Below are 18393 nucleotides of genomic sequence, written 5' to 3' on the forward strand. Positions count from 1 at the left end.
CACATATTGTCGGTTGTTCCAATGGCTACTCCCACTCTGATTGAACAACAAACAAATACGCTATACTGCTGTATGAGTATCTTTTAAGTACTATCTAGGAATTATACGACAAAAACTGAGAAGCAAACGAAAATGAGTGAGCAGCAACAAACTGCTGCTACAATGTTGACACCAACGATGAAATGCTACAGTAGTGCATTCCAGAATCGCCGGACATACGTACGATACGAGGCGATCCGGGTCTACTCTACACTCTTTTTAACAGTCAGTCCCCTGCATGCATGCATGTATTCCTGTTCTTGGATTACATCATGATAACACAAAATATAGATGGATCCCCATTTTCCATTGCCAAACGATCCATCTCCTTGAGCCAATTTAGATGGATCCCGGCCTCCTTTGAAAATTACAAGTACTAACTACAAAAGGACTACGTATCGTCTATCATCAAAGAATAAACACGGCTTGCATTCTGGAATAAACTAAATCAGCTTCTGGATTGTCTGCTATAGCTCTACCATCCGTCTTCTTGCGAGGTGTCAACATCGCTGTAATATTCACCAATACAAACGAGCCCATATATATTTAAGAAACACTCGTGAATGCTAAATGGATATACTGCAATATATTCCCGTCGGTCATAGTAATCATCAAACCCAATGCAATTCCAACAGGCAGACTTCATCGCCAGCATTGCTGTTATTAACATCATCAAAGAATACATATATATGTATGTATACCTTGCCAGCAGAGACCACCAGTACCAAGTGCAACACTCTGGAAAAAACTCCTCTGAAGATCAAAGCTCCACACAGCGGAGGTCGGGCGGGAGGCATGCAAGAAGTTGTTGATGATCAGCAGATTCAGAAGAAGCGGGAGCACAGTCATGATGCTCGTCCAGATCCCACCACTGCTGCTACTGACGAGAACATCATCAGCGGATTGGCATTTCGCCAACTTTTGAGCTACGCAGACGCATGGGATTGGGTAATGATGGTTACGGGTACCTTGGGATCCATAATCCATGGACTGGCTCAACCCATAGGCTATTTTTTGCTGGGCAGAGCCCTTGATGCATACGGTAACAACATAAGCGACACTGATGCCATGGTTAAAGCCCTGAAACAAGTAAGAAAGCCTCAATCTAAATATCTAAATACCCCTCCACTTATTACTACTGCAAAACAGAAGAACCGGGCAGCGCATGACTACTTAAAGTTCCCGGAAACTGGCCTGAATTTTTTTTTTTTTTTTTTTTGTATATTAATTTCTGAACCCCACTTGGTTGATTGGTTGGCTGGTTGTCCAGGTCGTTCCGTATGTGTGGTACATGGCCATTGCAACGTTTCCTGCCGGAGTTGTAGGTAACTTTCTTTCTTATAATGAGCAGAAGCAAAATATCAAACTGGGGAAGGAAGGTGAAAGAAGAATGAAGTAAAATTCCAGATATTAGGTGACACCATGGTTTTAAATATAATATTGCATGCAGAGACAGGATGCTGGATGCATGCAAGCCAAAGACAAGTATCACGTCTGAGGCTGGCTTTTTTAAGAGCAGTACTGAGGCAGGAGATGGGAGCTTTCGATACAGATTTAAGCAGTGCTAAAGTAATCACCGGAATTACCGATCACATGCGCATCATACAGGATGCCATTGGAGAGAAGGTCCGGATTTTTAAGTTTGCACCTACCTCCTCCTCCTCCTCCTTTGTGTTGTCTCCATCACTTTGGCTTCTATAAATGAAAGGGGAGAAGGAGGAGGGGGGAAAAAACTAGTGATTGATACGTTACTCAAAAAGTTAATGGATTTAAACCTTACTGATATTTCAATAAATGATAAACTGCTCGCTTATAATTTAATAATACATGATACAATCAAATGTTAGAATTTTTCTACTTGATATTTCAATAACTTCACATATTCAGATTTCGGATTTCAATTTTATTAAACGCAATTACCTTGCCTGCCTATGTGTATGGTTCTACACATACCACCACCAAAGGTAGCTTAGCGGACACAAGCGGCACAATTATTCAGTCAGAGTCGTACAATTTCTTCTAATCGAGTCTTTTGCCTCCCGCATACAGCTGGGGCATTTCCTATCATGCTTGGCAACTTTCGTGTCGGGGGTTCTCGTCGCTTTCATATCCTGCTGGGAAGTGTCACTCCTTACGTTGTTCGTTGTTCCCCTGATTCTATTTATTGGAGCCAATTATACCAAAAAGATGAATTCCATTTCGGCAACCAAGTTGACGTACCTCTCCGAGGCTACATCACTGGTAGAACAGGTAATAGTTCTGCATCTGCAGGATTCAGGCATTTGACGCTAACAGGTATGCATTGTCCAAAACGTTAGGAGGACTTATACAGTGCTTACCTTTTTCATAACAGACGATTTCCCAGATCAAAACCGTATACGCATTTGTTGGAGAAAACCGAGCAACCAAGTCGCTTTCGAAGTGCTTAGAGAAGCAACTCATTTTAAGCAAGCAAGAAGCATTAATAAAGGGTGCAGGGACCGGTATGTTTCAAACTGTGACCTTCACTTCGTGGGCTCTCATTGTTTGGGTCGGAGCAGTTGTTGTTGTGAACAAGAGATCAACTGGAGGAGACGTCATAGCTGCAGTTATGAGCATCCTCTTCGGAGCTATGTAAGAAACTAAAATCGTAAATGCATGCATAGATTCTGCCAACCATCTGCATACAGCAGAAGAAAGGCCACGAGCTGGGACCGTCACCAATTGGTTTTACATCTTTCTTCATTGCAGATCACTCACTTATGCTGCACCAGACATGCAGATATTCAACCAAGCAAAAGCTGCAGGGAAGGAAGTCTTTCAGGTGATCCAAAGAAAATCTGCAATAAATTCTGACTCAAAAGGGAAGATACTGGAAGCCATTGATGGCAACATTGACCTCCGAAATATATACTTTGCTTACCCCTCCCGGCAGGAAAAGGTGATTCTTCAAGGGTTCTCATTTTCAATCCCAGCAGGAAAGGTGGTGGCACTGGTCGGAAGTAGCGGGTGCGGCAAAAGCACTATCATCTCCTTACTCGCTAGATTTTATGATCCTGAAAAAGGTTAGTAGTCCTGGAAAACCCAAATCAACCATGTCATATAGTCTTTTGATGGTAAAAATCATGGTGTGCATGCATCCTACACAAAGGTCCTGACACACTATAATTACAAAGAGTACAATCTAAACGAACAACCAACCATTCAGGTGACATTTTTATTGACAACCACAATATAAAGGAACTTGATTTGAAGTTCCTCAGGAGAAACATCGGCTTAGTTTCCCAGGAGCCATCACTCTTTGCTGGTACTATCAAGGATAACATCAAGATAGGAAAGATGGATGCAGATGATGAAGAGATCCAGCATGCTGCACTTTTAGCAAATGCAGATTCTTTTATATGCCAACTACCAGACAAGTATTTAACAGAGGTCAGGCACTTTTCAACAAAATCACTACATTTGATACTGATTCTACTCCTTTCAAAAATCCCTATCACAGGCACAATTGCATTTTCCACTGATGAGTGATAAAAACTAGCAAAAAACATCACACATTTTTGCAGTGCATAAAGAAATAGTACCGCAGTCAACCTGAGAAAAGTGAACATACTCCAGCAAAGAGAGAATGGCACTTCCATTCAGTTCCTTTGCATCCTCAGCTACAGTAATGTCAACAACCAATCATTATTGTTGTCCTTTCTGATGAGTCTTCAGCAGCTTAAAGTTACTGAAATCTTCACCTGCTGCATTATATCATTTGAAAATCATGATCCACCAGACTGGAATGACACACTAGTAGTTACACATATCAAACTCAAGCAGAGCTAACAGAACTTACCTGATATGCAAAGTAAACAAACACCTGGTTGCATTTTAAAGAGCAAAATTTGAATTACTATCATTTATGACCATGTATTCAAATCATAAAATAGACGGCACAGTCAACACTTGAAAAATATTCTCAGATATTAATCCCTGATATATAAAACCAATCACCAGTGAGTACCAAGCACTTGTTAATGGTCTCAATGTTTAGAGTTCCTCTTTTGTTACAAAAAGGTGGATACGTGCTTGTCTTTATCCCCCTATTCAAAGAGATAAACCCAGTCCCCCCTCCCCAATTTGCACATGCTATGGTGCCTGGTGATGAGTTGCGGCCGGTCATTTTACTGCTAAAGTACAAATCCAATGGCAAGTGAACATTCTGATCGGTTGAACAATTACAGGTAGGACAGCGGGGTCTCCAATTGTCTGGCGGACAGAAACAAAGAATTGCAATAGCAAGAGCCATCCTCAAGAACCCTCCAATTCTTTTGCTTGATGAGGCAACCAGTGCACTTGATTCAGAATCAGAGAAACTAGTTCAGGAAGCCCTTGACACTGCAATGAAAGGAAGGACGGTCATCTTGATTGCACACCGATTGTCAACTATCATTAATGCAGACATGATTGTTGTTGTTGAAAATGGAAAAGTTTCTGAGTCAGGGACACATGATTACTTGTTGGACACCAGTAAATCCTACAATAACTTATTCAGGATGCAGAACATATACCAAGAAAGTGATCCCAGGTTATTATATGCACAAATGCATCCAAAACTGAATCTATACCATATCTTTGTGTTTGTTTTAATAAACACTGACATAATTTTGAAATTGAAATTCTCTTTCCCTGATTCAAATTACTCATGAAACAGACCAAAAGATTCTAATGAAGAAACTGCAAGTGACAAGATGCAGGTTTCATCTCAATATCTAAACCATCATGAAAAGCCTACATCACCATTGAACAGAAACCTCAGAGATCCTCCCAAGGAACAGGAACATAAAGAAATTACAACAACCACAATATTCTTCAGAATGTGGTTTGGATTGAATAGAAAAGAGATTAGCAACATATGTATTGCATCTTTTGCAGCAGCTTTTGCCGGCATCTCCAAGCCCGTGTTTGGTTACTGCATTATAACAATAGGAGTAACATATTACCAGACTAATGCAAAGCGGACAGTTGGATGGTATTCAATATTTTTTTCTTCAATAGGAATTCTCTCATTGTTTGCCCACACTGTGCAGCATTACTTGTTTGGAGTGGTCGGAGAGAAGGCCATGACAAACCTCAGACAAGCTTTATTCACAGGTATCACAATTACAATGAGTTGCAAAATTCACTGATTGCTTTCTTTTCTATTTTAACTCCATTTAACTTTCCCACGTACTCAAAAGCAGCCAGTCACAAGCAAAATTAATCTTGCAGCTACACTACGCAATGAATTAGCTTGGTATGAAAAGCCTGAAAACAGTGTTGGATCACTAACATCACGCATCATCAATGAAACTTCCACAGTCAAGTCAATTATTGCTGATCGCATGTCTGTCATTGTCCAATGCATCTCCTCTATTTTGATTGCAACAATTGTCAGCATGAAAGTAAACTGGAGAATGGGTTTGGTAGCTTGGGCAGTGATGCCATGCCACTTCATAGGCGGCCTTGTACAGGCAAAATCAGCTAGAGGATTTTCAAGTGATACCAATGCAGCACATTCAGAACTAGTTGCCCTTGCTTCTGAATCTGCAACAAACATCAAAACTGTGGCATCCTTTTGCCATGAAGACCAAATTCTCAAAAAGGCCAAATTGTCTCTGAAGACACCGTTGAGGAAAAGCAGGAGGGAAAGTGCTAAGTATGGCATCATTCAAGGTGTATCCATTTGCTTATGGAACATTGCCCATGCTGTTGCTTTGTGGTACACAACATATCTGGTTGAAAGAGGGCAAGCCAGCTTTGAAAATGGAATTAGATCATACCAGATATTCTCACTCACAGTACCATCAATCACAGAACTCTGGACTTTACTACCTACAGTTTTCTCTGCTATTAGCATACTAACACCTGTGTTTGAAACTTTTGACCGACACACAGAGATTGAACCAGACAAACCAGCAGAAACACAATTTGAGAGAATCAAGGGGGACATTGAGTTCAAAAACATCAGTTTTAAGTACCCATCCAGACAGGAAATGACTGTACTTGACAATTTCAGTTTAAAAATTGAAGCCGGAACAAAGGTGGCGCTAGTTGGACCAAGTGGAGCTGGAAAATCTTCAGTTTTGGCCCTCTTGCTGAGATTCTATGATGCAAAGGAAGGTAGTGTTCTGGTTGATGGAAAAAGTATAAAACACTACAATCTGAGGTTGCTGAGGTTGCAGATTGGATTGGTGCAGCAGGAGCCACTTCTATTTAGTTTCTCGATTAGAGACAACATCTGCTATGGGAACCAAGAGGCTTCTGAAGCTGAGATCATAGAGGTGTCAAGACAGGCTAATATTCATGAATTCATAAGCACATTGCCAGATGGATATCATACTGTGGTTGGAGAAAAGGGATGCCTACTTTCAGGAGGACAAAAACAGCGAATAGCCATAGCAAGGGCTCTATTAAAAAGGCCAGCAGTGATGCTCCTAGATGAAGCAACAAGTGCCCTTGATGCCGAATCTGAAAGAGCAGTGGTGAGTGCTCTAGAATTGCCAAAAGTAACCAACACTCGTGACTTTATTTCTAAAATGACACAGATCACAGTAGCACACAGGCTTTCCACTGTCATGAGGTCAGATATCATAGTTGTCATGGACAGGGGTCAGGTTGTGGAAATAGGACCCCACTCGTCTTTGATAACAGCACCTGAAGGAGTTTACTCAAAACTCTACAGGCTCCAAGGCATGAAGTAGAATTGATACATATGAATCCAACAATGCGTGATTTTGAAGATTGCTAAGTAGCAACTGATAAAGAAGATGCTATTTCTAGCCTTTCCCCGCTTGCTCAAAGTAACTCAAACTGGTATTCCTGGAGTGGCAAATCCAGGAATCGAAATAGATATGCACTTTTCACACATTATTGGCATTTCAAACTTCAAGGATCAATCAATCTCAAATAGTGCACATATCAACTTAGTGTAGAGAGAAGAAGAGCTTACCTACACTTCAATATTGATGCCGTATAAGACCTTCAGCTGGTCAATCTCCTCTCCAGATGCGATTCCAGGCTCAATAAAGCAAAGCTGAAACAACGTCATAGTTGTACCACAATGTAGCAAAACACAGTAAGACTGAATATATGAGTGATAGGAACGAGGTAAAACCTGATACTGCGGCTTCTTCAGTGTGTGGATACCTCTCTTTATCAGCTTTTGCCATCCAAAGTTTTGTTCGACAGACTTTGCAAGAGCTTCTGTTCTCTGGAGGGAAGAGAGGAAGAAAAAAATTTAAAAAAAAAATAGAAGTGCCAAGTATTCTGATTATGCTTGTCTTGCTGACAGTAAAATGCTGTTCTTTCAACTCATCTAGAATGATTTCAACTACCAGAATCGAAAGGTATATTCAGTTCATAAACAATTAAGAAATATTCTACCAAGCAAATCAAGCAATAACTTACATGAGCAGGGTCCAAGATTAGTAAATTGTATTGATAGTTCCCATTAGTCTGGCGTTTAGCTTGAATCCCCACAATGGTTCTTGAGTGACCATCATGTTGGAAGTACAAGGGCCTGCATCTTAATTCTGGCAGCAGATTACAAAGCAATGCTAGATAGATACAAATCAAACATCAAGTCTGGCATAGGCTATGGACTTTAGCAACAGATTGATAAATACTCACGCTTTCTCACTGAGAACAACACGGTGACTGCTAGGTTTAGTGGAATTGTTGTCAGAAAAATAATTCCACACCCAGTCAATGATTACTCCATGACCTTTGATCTTCCCAACAGGGACACATGAATGCGTACAGTCTTCAGGCATAGTGAAAATTTCATGGGTAAAGCTATTATCTCGTCTAGACAAATATCTATCCATGGGCCCATACACCTTTGTCAACTTCCCCTTGCCAACAATTTCCTCACTAGCCATTTTCCCATGGTGTAATGCAGTGGCTGAAGATGCAGATGGGGTTCCCTTGCTACAGAAATCCACTACCATGGCACGTAGCCCGAAAGAACGAAAAAGTGCAGCGCACTCAGTAGTTCCGATCCAATTCCTTTTGCCATAGATCTCCCTATCAAAGTCATTTGAACCTTGTGCATCAAATCCAAGTTCCCATGCAATTTCAAGCCATCTTTGGAGAGAAGCAATATCAGGCACAAATCCAGCACCACCATACAAAACCTCCCTTGCCTCTTGCCTTTGTGTGATCAAATGTGAGCTAAGCATCTGAATATTACGCCATCCACAACCCCACCCGATGTCTTCCCATTCTCGGCTTTGGAAATGATCAACATACCCGGACAAAATACTGGTTGTATCTTGAGACTCGGATGCCAAACAATTTCTGAGCAAAGTGATCAAACCACCCTCCACTTGATAGAAGGTCTCCTTAAGTTGCAAACTGATCAAAGAGCAGAATTTCCCATCAACATCACTCCCTTCACAAGCATCAGTCTCAGTGGCAGCATCCCTCAACAAGGAAGTGCTCTGATGGGTATCCGAGAAATTGCTCTGACAATGCATGGCACTATCAACCTAATCATGTGACAAGCTTAAAATAAGAACTTTTGACTCTTGAAATGCAATAACCATCAGCCAAAAAAAAAAAAGTACTGGTTTTTTTTGTTTTGGTTCTTTGGGGAGGGGGGGGGGGGGGAACCGGCGGCGGGGGGAGAGAGAAAAAGGTCAATTAGAAAATTTTTGACAAGCATATAGAGAGTCGATAAATTTCTTAAACCCAGCACCAAAAGAGGGAAAAAGATGCTACTAAAATTTAAGGGATAATTTCAGAAACCTTCCCTGAGATTTCTAACAGTCTCATTCACCTCCCCTGAACTTTGCAAAATATCAGATACCTCCCCTAAACTTATAGTTGGAGTAACAAGATCAGCCCATGTCAGAAAAATGAGCATTAAAAAAATATTTTGAGGAGTGAGATGATATTTATGTTCCACATATGCCCTTTTTGCTTATCCACAACTTGAGCTAAAGCAAAAGGAAAAAAAAGAAGTAATAAGTTGAACCAGATAGAGACAAATGCAGATGGCTTCTTCAAGCAATGTTATAATGCTATTTATATTTTTTTGTTTTAGCTATTAGACATTTATTTAGCTAATATGATCATTCAATTAATTGAAACATACTTCTGGTGATATAAAAAAATGTATAGTTTTATAATTTGAGTGATTAAAAGTATAAATTTTTATTAGTTAAGTCATAAAAAAATATTATTTGACTGATTAAAAGTATAAATTTTTACTAGTTAAGTCACAAAAAATTTTCACTATTTGGTTAATTGAGTGAATGGCAATTGCAGTTAAATAAATAGTGTAACGATCAAATAACCAAATTCTCAATAGTTTAATAACTCTTTTTGTGATTTTCTCTATGGAAAATGAAATGAAGTAGCAAGATCCTTCATTTCATTTAGTGCTAGATACTTTAGTTGAGATTTTTTTTTAAAAAAGTTAATTCACACTCTTTGAAAACCAAATTTACGTCATTGAATTTTTGAAAACCAAATTTACCCAAATATAAGTAATGATTACACTAGATAATTGTCTTACAAAAAAAAAACATGAAATACATGACTTTAGAGAAAGGTAACGCTAGTGCTAAACTCTTCATCGGTGATTGTACTGCGAATAAAAAGTGTAAAGTGGAATAGAAGGTATATCATAAATTATATCTCTATTACTCATTTAACTGATTCTGTCAAAATAGCTTCAAAATATATCATAAGTTATGAGGATATATCTGTCAATTCATCATCAATGATATCACAAATAGGGCCCAATAATCTGACAAGGGAGATATCTGATATTTTGCAAAGTTCAGGGGAGGTGAGTGAGACTGTCAGAAACCTCAGGGAGGTTTTGAAAAGGCTGAAGCTGATGAAAAATCAAGAAATGTAAACAGAAGTAGCATACTGACTAAAGCTGATGATCGGAAAATTAAATTTGAAAAGGCTATCAGGACAAAATAACATCTACAAGGAGAGAAAGAGAGAGATAGAGTTGAAGGGAGAGGAGGTACCAGAGGAGTAGGGGGCGCAAGCTGAATTTGTTGGGCGAATTCTAAGTCCCGGGCGAGTTCATGGTCAGCGAAGTGATCGTTTGCATGCCTGCATAATCATTGGGCTCAAGGAATTGGTTAATAGCAAATATTTACTATTATTTAAAAAAAAAAAAAACACAGAAATCGACTAGGGCAGCAAAATACATGAAAATGGAAAACAGCAGGGATGGGGCTGCTCTGCTTAGAGAAGAGAAGGAATGGAATGGAATGGAATGGAATGTAAGGTGGTGGGAGAGAGAGAGAGAGAGATACATATGTATGTATACCTCTCGATTTCCTTGGAGAGAACCTGCAAATTACACACCGGGCAAAAAGAGTAGCACTCCATTGTCCTAACATTAACGCAACTTCGATCCCCCACACCTATTTATTTATTCCTATTTAGTAACAGGACAGCACTACTTCTGACTCCGATTTCTGCCTTCCTTTTTGTTTTTCTTTTGGACGACTCCTTTACCGCACAAGAGAAGCTTTTGGTTACTGTTAATATTTTAATACTACCACTTTTTTTTTTTTTTTTTTTTTGTCGACGGAGTGGGTGTCCGGGTCAAGTCCGTAAAGGCGGTCCGACTAATTCCACTTCGGCCCGGTCCAGCGCCCCAACTTAGACCTAGCACGATAACAGCACGGAGAAGTCGATGTTGCTGCGAAGGTTCGACCCCAGGACCTGACGGTCCCGAAGAAGAGACGCCAACCACCAGCCCATTCACGTGAGGGTTTAATACTACCACTTGACCACTTGTGACTTGACTAGTAAAAACGATGCGATCAGTGACCAAAAGTTTACACCTAAACGCCTATTCTCGGGCTTTTCTTTTTTTTTTTTTTTTTTTGGGTAAATTACACTAACCTCCCTCTAATCTTTTTATTTATTTTTTTAAAAAAATATTATGACCTCTCCCCTCTTGATTTGAAAACAGCGTGAATCTCTTTGATCAATAATACTTTTCATCCGACCAGCCAGCGCCCATTATAGTTTTGATTATACAATCTTAGCATTTACATTCATGTTCTTCCATATCGAACAAAATAAAAAAGTTGTTAAAACAAAAGGGTTTTTTATTCTCTCTTAAATAAAAGAAAAGGTATTACTTTTGAAGGGGGGGGAAAAATTACCTCATCCCAATATGCATTCCGAAAAGTAAACGGATATTAACTTCTTACGAAAAGTATAAAAGTTTATGATTTGATGCTTTTTCCCGAATTTCATCAGTTTTTTGTTACAACAGCTGTGGGTCATTTTGCTCATCCTATGTACACGTTTGCAATGTCCTATGTTGAAACAACGACATAATTAATAATTTTTAAGTATTTCCCCAGTCAGAAAACTCGACACTCCCCACTAATCAAAATCCTGGAGTGTACAGCCATGGCATCATCATCCTATCAAAGCTTTACTTTGTCTGTGTGGAGATTAAACTGCAGAATTAGTGGCAGTCAGTCAGCATCTTTCTTAGGGACCTTCCTTCAATTACGTGACAAAATCAGCTGGAAGATGTTTCGTCCTTGCTGCCTGCCCTGCTGGTAATGCTTCCGCTCTTGCAAAGTAGCAACTCCTTCATTTCACTGTAAGCCTTGAGCTCCTCTAATGCATCTGATGTCTTTCGAGGCAGGACGAATCCAGAACCAGCACCCGCAATACTCTCAAGTTCAGATTTCTCAAAACCAGAAGCATAACTGCTAGAGTCCAGACGCAAGGGAGGAGCTGTCCGTAGCATGTGAACTAGGGCACCAACAGCAGCATCTTGGGATTTCCTCACAGATGAAATCGCCTGTGAAGAAGCTTCTGAACCTTTCCTCAAATCAAGATTCCGACTGTAGACCAGGAGAGAACAAACGTTATGCAATAGCCCAAGTTTACTTATAACACGAAAGATAAAATCAAAAGGTCCACGGCTAAGGCATCCTTTCTTTTAGCTCTTAACGCCTAGATAGAACAGAGCACAAAGAATGCCCAAACTGCAGAGAAAGAAAAGAATGACGTAAAAGACCACCATTGGGAGGTAGCCAATGAATTTCTCAAACACAGCCAAGGAATTGCTGGCTTCGGTGGCAGAATGTCATGTGATTTGAAATGGTATGCAATAATATGACACACATTCAAGTATCCGCAGAAGATGTAAGAACCAATTAACAAAATCAGCTTCCATATCGATTTTTCACCCCCCCCCCCAAAAAAAAACCAAAAAAAAAAAAAAAGAAAAGCTTCCATATTGATCGCAGCGAAAGAATCATTCCAGTACTTTTGATTATATCTCAATTTCGTAGTACATTCTGAAGATTTTCTGCACAAAGTTAGGTTGAGAAGGTATCAAACTTATGTATGGGCAAGGTTACGTCATATTTGCAATTCTGAAGCATTCTGAAATCAAGTCTAAATTATTCATGTCAACCAAAACGTATCCAAGCTTCATACGCCTGAAAAAAGAAGCAAGCAACCCAAAACATATAAAGCTTGGCTAATTTTTGAATACCAAAAAAGTCAGTCTACTGCAGATTTGCCTAAAGGTAACACAAAATTTCCTGCTACGCACTAAAAAAAAAAAAAAATTCTCCTGTTATGCATGAACAAATAAACATGAAAATTTAAAACAGACAGCTAAATAGCGCAAATGATGCTTCAACCAAGGTTGTGTTGCCCTTTAAAAGCTAAAACTTTTACCCTTACCAGTTAACAAGTCCAGTTGCTAAATATAGCGACCACATTAATAGTATGCTACTAACACAGCAGAAAACCAAATAAAAATTTAGCCTAAATGCCCTCTAGTTCAGAGTCTAATTTCTGACGTTAAATCTTACAAAAGTAAAATCTTAATTCAGGGAAATTTGATTGACATTAGGCCAGGCATATTCTGGTTTGATATTGAACTTAAAGAGTGTATTTTCTCCCCTATTACCATGTGACAACTCAATGGTTCCAAAACCACCTGATGGACAACACTAATGCAATAAAATGTGAAAAAGTTGTACTTTAAATTGATTTGAAATTTTACAACAATCTAGTCTAGGTTCAGTCTGCTTCATATGTCCCTCGCATAGATATATATAAAATTCTGGCCAGTGTAGGCTACTTGAAATGTCCCTATATTATACTTATAAGAACCAATAAATATGTGCATAATATTATATTACACACATCTTTGGACATATGCCCTAAGAGAAAGCCAATATCAATTTTGTGGGCGCATTAGTTACTATATTCACTCTCTCCTTTTCTTTCAAATCTCATACCTCAATTTCATAAACTAACTATTCTTTGGCCTTTTTCTTCTGGCCTCATCAGAACCTAACTTATTAGCCTTTACACATTCCTTAAGTATTTAATTAACATAAAAGTCCACCATATATTGTAGTTCCAAATATATATTCTCAACAAGCACCTTATTTTGATCATTTAATACCCACATAGCACTATACTCCTATTTTTACTCCTTACAGGTGACAAGACTCAAAACAGAAAAGTTAGTTCTAAACTGCAACAGACAAAAAAGAAGCAATATCAAGCAACATAAAAGGTACAGAGAATTTCAGTTTCCTGCTCAAGCTAAGGCTAGAAGAATACAAATAAAGATAACAGCTCAGAAGTGAGGATAAATACTTGGCCTGGGATTCAGAAGTATCGACGTCATCAACTATAAATGGACAAGAAAAATCACACTCGTCCAGGTCATCCTGAAAAGATAATCTACTGGAGCTTCTTGAGAAACCGACACGAGGTGAATCACTGGAGGAAAGTAAACCTGAGAACCGCCCAGAATCATCTTTGGCATCTCTTGAAACCTAGAGGACAACAATAAATGAAAACTTGGGGTAGACAAGTGGTACCTTGGCAAGCTACAACAGTAAAGAATAAGTGAATCAATCAGTGAGAGTAGAATGCGCACGTACTTTCTGACCCAAATATGTCATTCCACAGCTCGATTCTGCAGATCTGAGTGAATCTGGTTTCCTCAATGATCTGGTTCCAGAGGGGGACTCCTGAGATGACGAATCATGCTTTGTGAATCTTGGGGATAAAGGTGGAAGCGAATTTCTGTTTGGATCAGACGAATTAGGAGAAATGTATCGTGAACTCCTGCCAACAATAGGATGTGGAATACTGACAGGTGCACTTTCTGATCGAAACCGAGTCTGCACAGGATTCCCACTGGTAAGATATGCTGGAGGAGACGGGGAAGGAGATGGGGAAAATGGAGGAGAAAGCTGGTAGGAGTCGTTGGAGCTTGCCGCTTCATAGTGAGCTGGAGACTTGCAATCTTGTACCTTGCGGCCATACGTATCAGAAATTGCAGATGAGACCTCATATGAAGCACGATATAGAACTGGACATCCAGCCAAAGGTTGGCTTTGAGGAGAAGAAACCCCCCTGTGGAGACCACTTGTCCAGCTGTGTGGACGCTGAAAGGGCACCGAAGAAGGTGAGTGCATCCCTCTTGATAATAATGGCGTAGCATGGAAACGTCTCTCCAAAGAAGATGGAAAAGTCCTCAGAGGATCAGTGAGTGGACTACCAACATAGTCTGTAATGATCTCTGGCGGAAAAGATGTAGAAGCCTCTAGGTTGAAATGAGATAGATTGTCCCGATATGTAACAGATATGGCAAAGCGACCCTGTTGGGCATCAACTGGAATGAAGCTATAATGCTTCATTAACTCCTCCTCTGTCCTAGAGAAAGGAACACTGAAAGTGGAGACCTTGTAATTGATATCAAAATCACATGTCTGATTCGTTGATGATAGCTTCCGAAAGGCCTTGTAAGCTGGAAGAAGCCTCATCATGGAAAAAAGCGAGCGTAAAAGTATGATTGATTTCTTGTATGTTTTCTTGTATGAAACATCACTAGATTGAGGAGTCATTGTCCTCAGGTACTCACACTGAACAACCCATCTCTCTATAACTGTCTCGGTAAATGTTCCCAATCCCGAAGTAGTAGGTAGTAAACTATAGCCACATGAAGAGTTCGGTGGTTCTTGAACAAGAATTATATCAATAATGATCGGCTCCGTTAAGTTTCTATGCCAAAAATTCAGATTCTCTAACGCAGAAGGGCGGTCCCCTAATGCTAAATTGAACCATTTGTCACTCTTTTTAACTTCTCTGCAACGGCTGTAAGGTCGGGTTGAAGGAACCCTCGAATCCAATATAATGTGTATACTCTTAAGAAGAAACTGAGTAAGTATCTGTTCAAACCTCCCATATTGCAAATCCATCGTTGTATAGCACGAAATAGACAGATATTGTAATGCTTAATTTAGGCTGTCGATGAATGTCTAATCTAACTCTTCATGAATGTCTAATCTAACCCAGTAATGATGAGCTAACAAGGCATATTTATCAGGGGATCTCACTACCAAAAGAGAGATTCGGGAAATAATTAATGGCGCTACAAAAGCAGAATAAGCTCTAGCCTAATACATAGCTGTAAGAAGGGCACCTGAAAATAAGGTGGAAATTTAAAAAAAAAAAATTAGTCAGAGATTCCCCAAAAAAAAAAAAAAACAGAAACATTGCTTATTATGGAGGTGCATAGCTCTATTTATGCAGGTACGCAGGATGTCAAACTTATACATAACCAAAAAACTAAATACATGCAATGAAAAAAATTAGTACACAAAAAGATTAGATATCCCAAACATGCAAAGGAAACAGAGAATTTTAAAAAAAAAAAAAAAAAATCGAGTACCAAGAAACAGTAAAAAGAATTTATGATGTCATGGATCAAGATAATGGCACTAAATCGAGCACCCAAAAAAATATATACTGGAACTAATGAATTATTGTCCGTAGATTTAATTGTGGTAATGAAGTAGAATAAATGAAGAAAACTTACTCGCAATGAGGTTTGTGAAGCAGAGGCGTAGAGTGATAAGCAACAAAGACGGCCGAGAGAGAGAGCGCGCGACGGATTGCGTAGAGCGCCGAGAGAGAGGGGAATTGGAAGTGGTGGGCTTAGTATAATAGTAGTAGTAATATATGTTATTCTTGTGTTTGTTGTCAATTACTACGAGTAATTAATCAGATCAGATTATCATCAATTAATTAAATCCGAATTTATAGGTTTTGTCCGCAGTGAAGGTGTGACATGTCACCACTTTAAAAAACTACTACTACTAAAAAGTAAAACCCTAAATACATGGAATTAAATTTTCTTCCGTTCTTTTTTGTCCTTTCTCCGCGACCCCGTTTGGAAATTGAGTTTTTTTTATTATTATTTATCTAAAATTTTATTGTAACTTATTTACTTTATAAGTTTTTAAAAATATTTTTGAAGTGTGTAAATTTTTGAAATGTATAATTTAAAAATCTTAAGAAAATTTTTTGAAATTACTGTAATTAAAATTTTCAAAAATTTGTAATAGACAAACTTGGCATAAAACTCAGGTGCGAAACAGGGTCTCAATTCAATTCAACGTACAATGCAACGAGATCACCATTGGGTTTTGATCCAGTAATCAGGGTGGACCGAGCCGCTTAGAGAGATTCAACATCCCTATGGTGCATTGAAGGGAAGCATAGATTGCAGCAGTGCTTCTTCTAGCATGGTGCAATAGTCCATATTTGTCTGGTTCGAAAAATCACTTTCAGTCCATACAAATCTCAAGTTGGACTCCCCAACCCTCCCTCCGTGTCAATGAGATAATAATTCCTTTCTCTTAGAAAAGGAAAAAAGAAATTTGAAATCTCAAGTTGGCGACAAATTGCTTAATATAAAGAGAGGAGCCTGACCTGCTTATTTTTTATAATAATATAAGAGTCAAAGCTTAATAATTAGCACCGTTTGATCATAAATAACTAACTTTACATGGGGTGAAATGCAAATTTTTTTTTTCTTTTTTTTTTTTGCATGTCTTGGAGAACATTAAGTTGTAATTGATACTTGTTCTTACCGTAGCAAATTACTCCCTATATTACCGTAACAACAAAAACATAATAATGCCCTCCTCATAACAAGAACATTAATTATCTAATGATCTGTTTCATTTTCTCTTTCTTCTTCGTCTTCTTTTCTTTAATACTAGGGGGAAAAGCCCACGCAACGCGTGGGAGTTTAGTGCCTATAATTAAAGATGGTTAATAATTATTATTTGGCATTTTCTAGTATAAGAATTGAAGTATGATAATTTTATTATGTGATATTAAATTAAAAAAATCATAAGTTACATTTTGAGTTAAAAAAATATAATATACAATAAAACATAATTATAAGATACGATCAACTACTTTGCATCTAACCTAGTATAATAAAAGACCTATTTATATCTGCTCATGCACTTTAGGGATATTAAAATTTGTTATTTAGTTTGAATTTGATCTCGTTATGAGGGCAATCCACCACAGTATCTTATCATATAAGTGAGATTTGAACAATTAGCATACTTGAAAAAATCATTGCTAGTAGAATTTCGGTTCTTACAATCCAAATTCTTGAATTTATATTGATTTTAAGGACATATATCATCACGAGGCTTTCACATTAAGCAAGCAATTAATTATAATCTATTGTATGATTTAGGACATATAGCAAAGCATCCCTTTCTCGATAGGGGTTACAATCACGAAATATCAGTTTTGTGTTAGTTACAAAGATATACAACAACTAATATGCTAATTTAGATGAATAATTACGTCAAAAAAGTATTAAAACATCTTAATCCACTCAATTTAAAAAAATAATTAAAAGTAATGAGGTACATGCTTTAGATTTGTAGCCAAATAACTTTAAGTAGATAGTTAAACATATTGGCAAATCAGATGAAGTGAAAAATTGTCTAAATGGAATAGTCAATAAAGTAGCAATCGATTTGAAAATTATCCTAACTAATAGTTAAAACAACAAAAGAAGCATATGTAATCTATAAATGGGCAAATTTATGATGATAAACTTATTTTAAACCATAAATAACAATTAACAAATGTGGTCTCTTCCTTATCAAGCTTGTCTAACATGGCCAATTGAATTAAAATACTAAAAAATTATTGCACATACAACTTGCAATGTTACAGATTTTTTACAACCAAAAAGTAAATTGATTAAAGAAAACATATGTATTGAAAAAGGTGTTGCAAAATAGGGAAGAAGAGTAGCTAATGTAACATCTAAATTAACATCTATGATAACGGTCAAAAAACTAAACTTCTCTACTAATTGACATTAATTGTGTCTTAACATTTATATATCATAACTTTGCAAATAACTGATGAGAAAGACTCTAAGAAATTAAAAGACTCAGATGTTAACATAATTAAATGATTAGAAGGGCTTTTATGTAATTTCACTAAAACACAAGCTGAATTCAGTTGTACCTAATATTTAAT

General features: G+C 38.0%; 3 protein-coding genes across 19 annotated transcripts; 1 reads left to right on the top strand and 2 right to left on the bottom strand.

Moving 5' to 3' along the window:
• Window positions 1-133: 133 nt before the first annotated feature.
• LOC113724801 (ubiquitin carboxyl-terminal hydrolase mug105-like) lies at window positions 134-10525 on the bottom strand. 17 transcript variants are annotated; one of them, XM_072073148.1, is made up of 11 exons: window positions 10343-10524; window positions 10035-10122; window positions 7675-8534; window positions 7453-7570; window positions 7160-7255; window positions 6995-7078; window positions 2942-4401; window positions 2379-2858; window positions 1960-2304; window positions 1626-1734; window positions 134-1119 (listed from the first exon to the last, which is right to left on the bottom strand). In XM_072073148.1, the coding sequence occupies exons 1-6, from the start codon at window positions 10402-10404 to the stop codon at window positions 6995-6997; spliced, it is 1308 nt and encodes a 435-aa protein (XP_071929249.1). In that variant the 5' UTR covers window positions 10405-10524; the 3' UTR covers window positions 134-1119; window positions 1626-1734; window positions 1960-2304; window positions 2379-2858; window positions 2942-4401. The 17 variants fall into 17 exon arrangements, with proteins under 17 accessions (XP_071929249.1, XP_071929256.1, XP_071929246.1 ...); XM_072073155.1 differs by having other exon boundaries at window positions 2379-2819; window positions 7453-7577; window positions 10221-10408; XM_072073145.1 differs by lacking the exon at window positions 1626-1734 and having other exon boundaries at window positions 2379-2819; window positions 2942-3093; window positions 3613-4401; ... (1 more) ...; window positions 7453-7564; window positions 10221-10354.
• On the top strand, window positions 610-7318 carry LOC113728237 (ABC transporter B family member 19-like). Its single transcript, XM_072073134.1, has 10 exons — window positions 610-1128; window positions 1310-1364; window positions 1490-1665; window positions 2089-2289; window positions 2393-2652; window positions 2770-3083; window positions 3227-3450; window positions 4248-4591; window positions 4718-5157; window positions 5275-7318. Exons 1-10 carry the CDS (start codon window positions 610-612, stop codon window positions 6744-6746), a joined length of 4005 nt encoding a protein of 1334 aa, XP_071929235.1. The 3' UTR covers window positions 6747-7318.
• Window positions 10526-11233: 708 nt separating the features above from the next.
• Window positions 11234-16063, bottom strand: LOC113724802 (autophagy-related protein 13a-like). The gene is made up of 4 exons (XM_027247695.2): window positions 15908-16063; window positions 13965-15511; window positions 13675-13856; window positions 11234-11891 (listed from the first exon to the last, which is right to left on the bottom strand). The coding sequence occupies exons 2-4, from the start codon at window positions 15285-15287 to the stop codon at window positions 11561-11563; spliced, it is 1836 nt and encodes a 611-aa protein (XP_027103496.2). The 5' UTR covers window positions 15288-15511; window positions 15908-16063; the 3' UTR covers window positions 11234-11560.
• Window positions 16064-18393: the final 2330 nt, after the last annotated feature.

This window comes from Coffea arabica, chromosome 2c (genome assembly GCF_036785885.1).
Source record: "Coffea arabica cultivar ET-39 chromosome 2c, Coffea Arabica ET-39 HiFi, whole genome shotgun sequence".
Taxonomy (NCBI): domain Eukaryota; kingdom Viridiplantae; phylum Streptophyta; class Magnoliopsida; order Gentianales; family Rubiaceae; genus Coffea; species Coffea arabica.

What these genes read in the sequence shown, in the direction of transcription:
- LOC113724802 (XM_027247695.2), bottom strand. Translation starts at nt 15,287, where the DNA reads ATGGATTTGCAATATGGGAGGTTTGAACAGATACTTACTCAGTTTCTT. An exon ending in TGACATATTTGGGTCAGAAA is followed by an intron (nt 13,857 to 13,964) that starts GTACGTGCGCAT and finishes GTTGTCCTCTAG; the next exon opens with GTTTCAAGAGATGCCAAAGA. An exon ending in ACTTCTGAATCCCAGGCCAA is followed by an intron (nt 11,892 to 13,674) that starts GTATTTATCCTC and finishes CCTGGTCTACAG; the next exon opens with TCGGAATCTTGATTTGAGGA.
- LOC113728237 (XM_072073134.1), top strand. Translation starts at nt 610, where the DNA reads ATGGATATACTGCAATATATTCCCGTCGGTCATAGTAATCATCAAACC. An exon ending in AGCATCCTCTTCGGAGCTAT is followed by an intron (nt 2,653 to 2,769) that starts GTAAGAAACTAA and finishes TCTTCATTGCAG; the next exon opens with ATCACTCACTTATGCTGCAC. An exon ending in CAGACAAGTATTTAACAGAG is followed by an intron (nt 3,451 to 4,247) that starts GTCAGGCACTTT and finishes GAACAATTACAG; the next exon opens with GTAGGACAGCGGGGTCTCCA.
- LOC113724801 (XM_072073140.1), bottom strand. Translation starts at nt 10,330, where the DNA reads ATGTATCTCTCTCTCTCTCTCTCCCACCACCTTACATTCCATTCCATT. An exon ending in GTTGTTCTCAGTGAGAAAGC is followed by an intron (nt 7,571 to 7,674) that starts GTGAGTATTTAT and finishes GCCAGAATTAAG; the next exon opens with ATGCAGGCCCTTGTACTTCC. An exon ending in TACGGCATCAATATTGAAGT is followed by an intron (nt 4,402 to 6,998) that starts GTAGGTAAGCTC and finishes CTTTCATTGCAG; the next exon opens with TGTCAAGGGCTTCCTGAACT.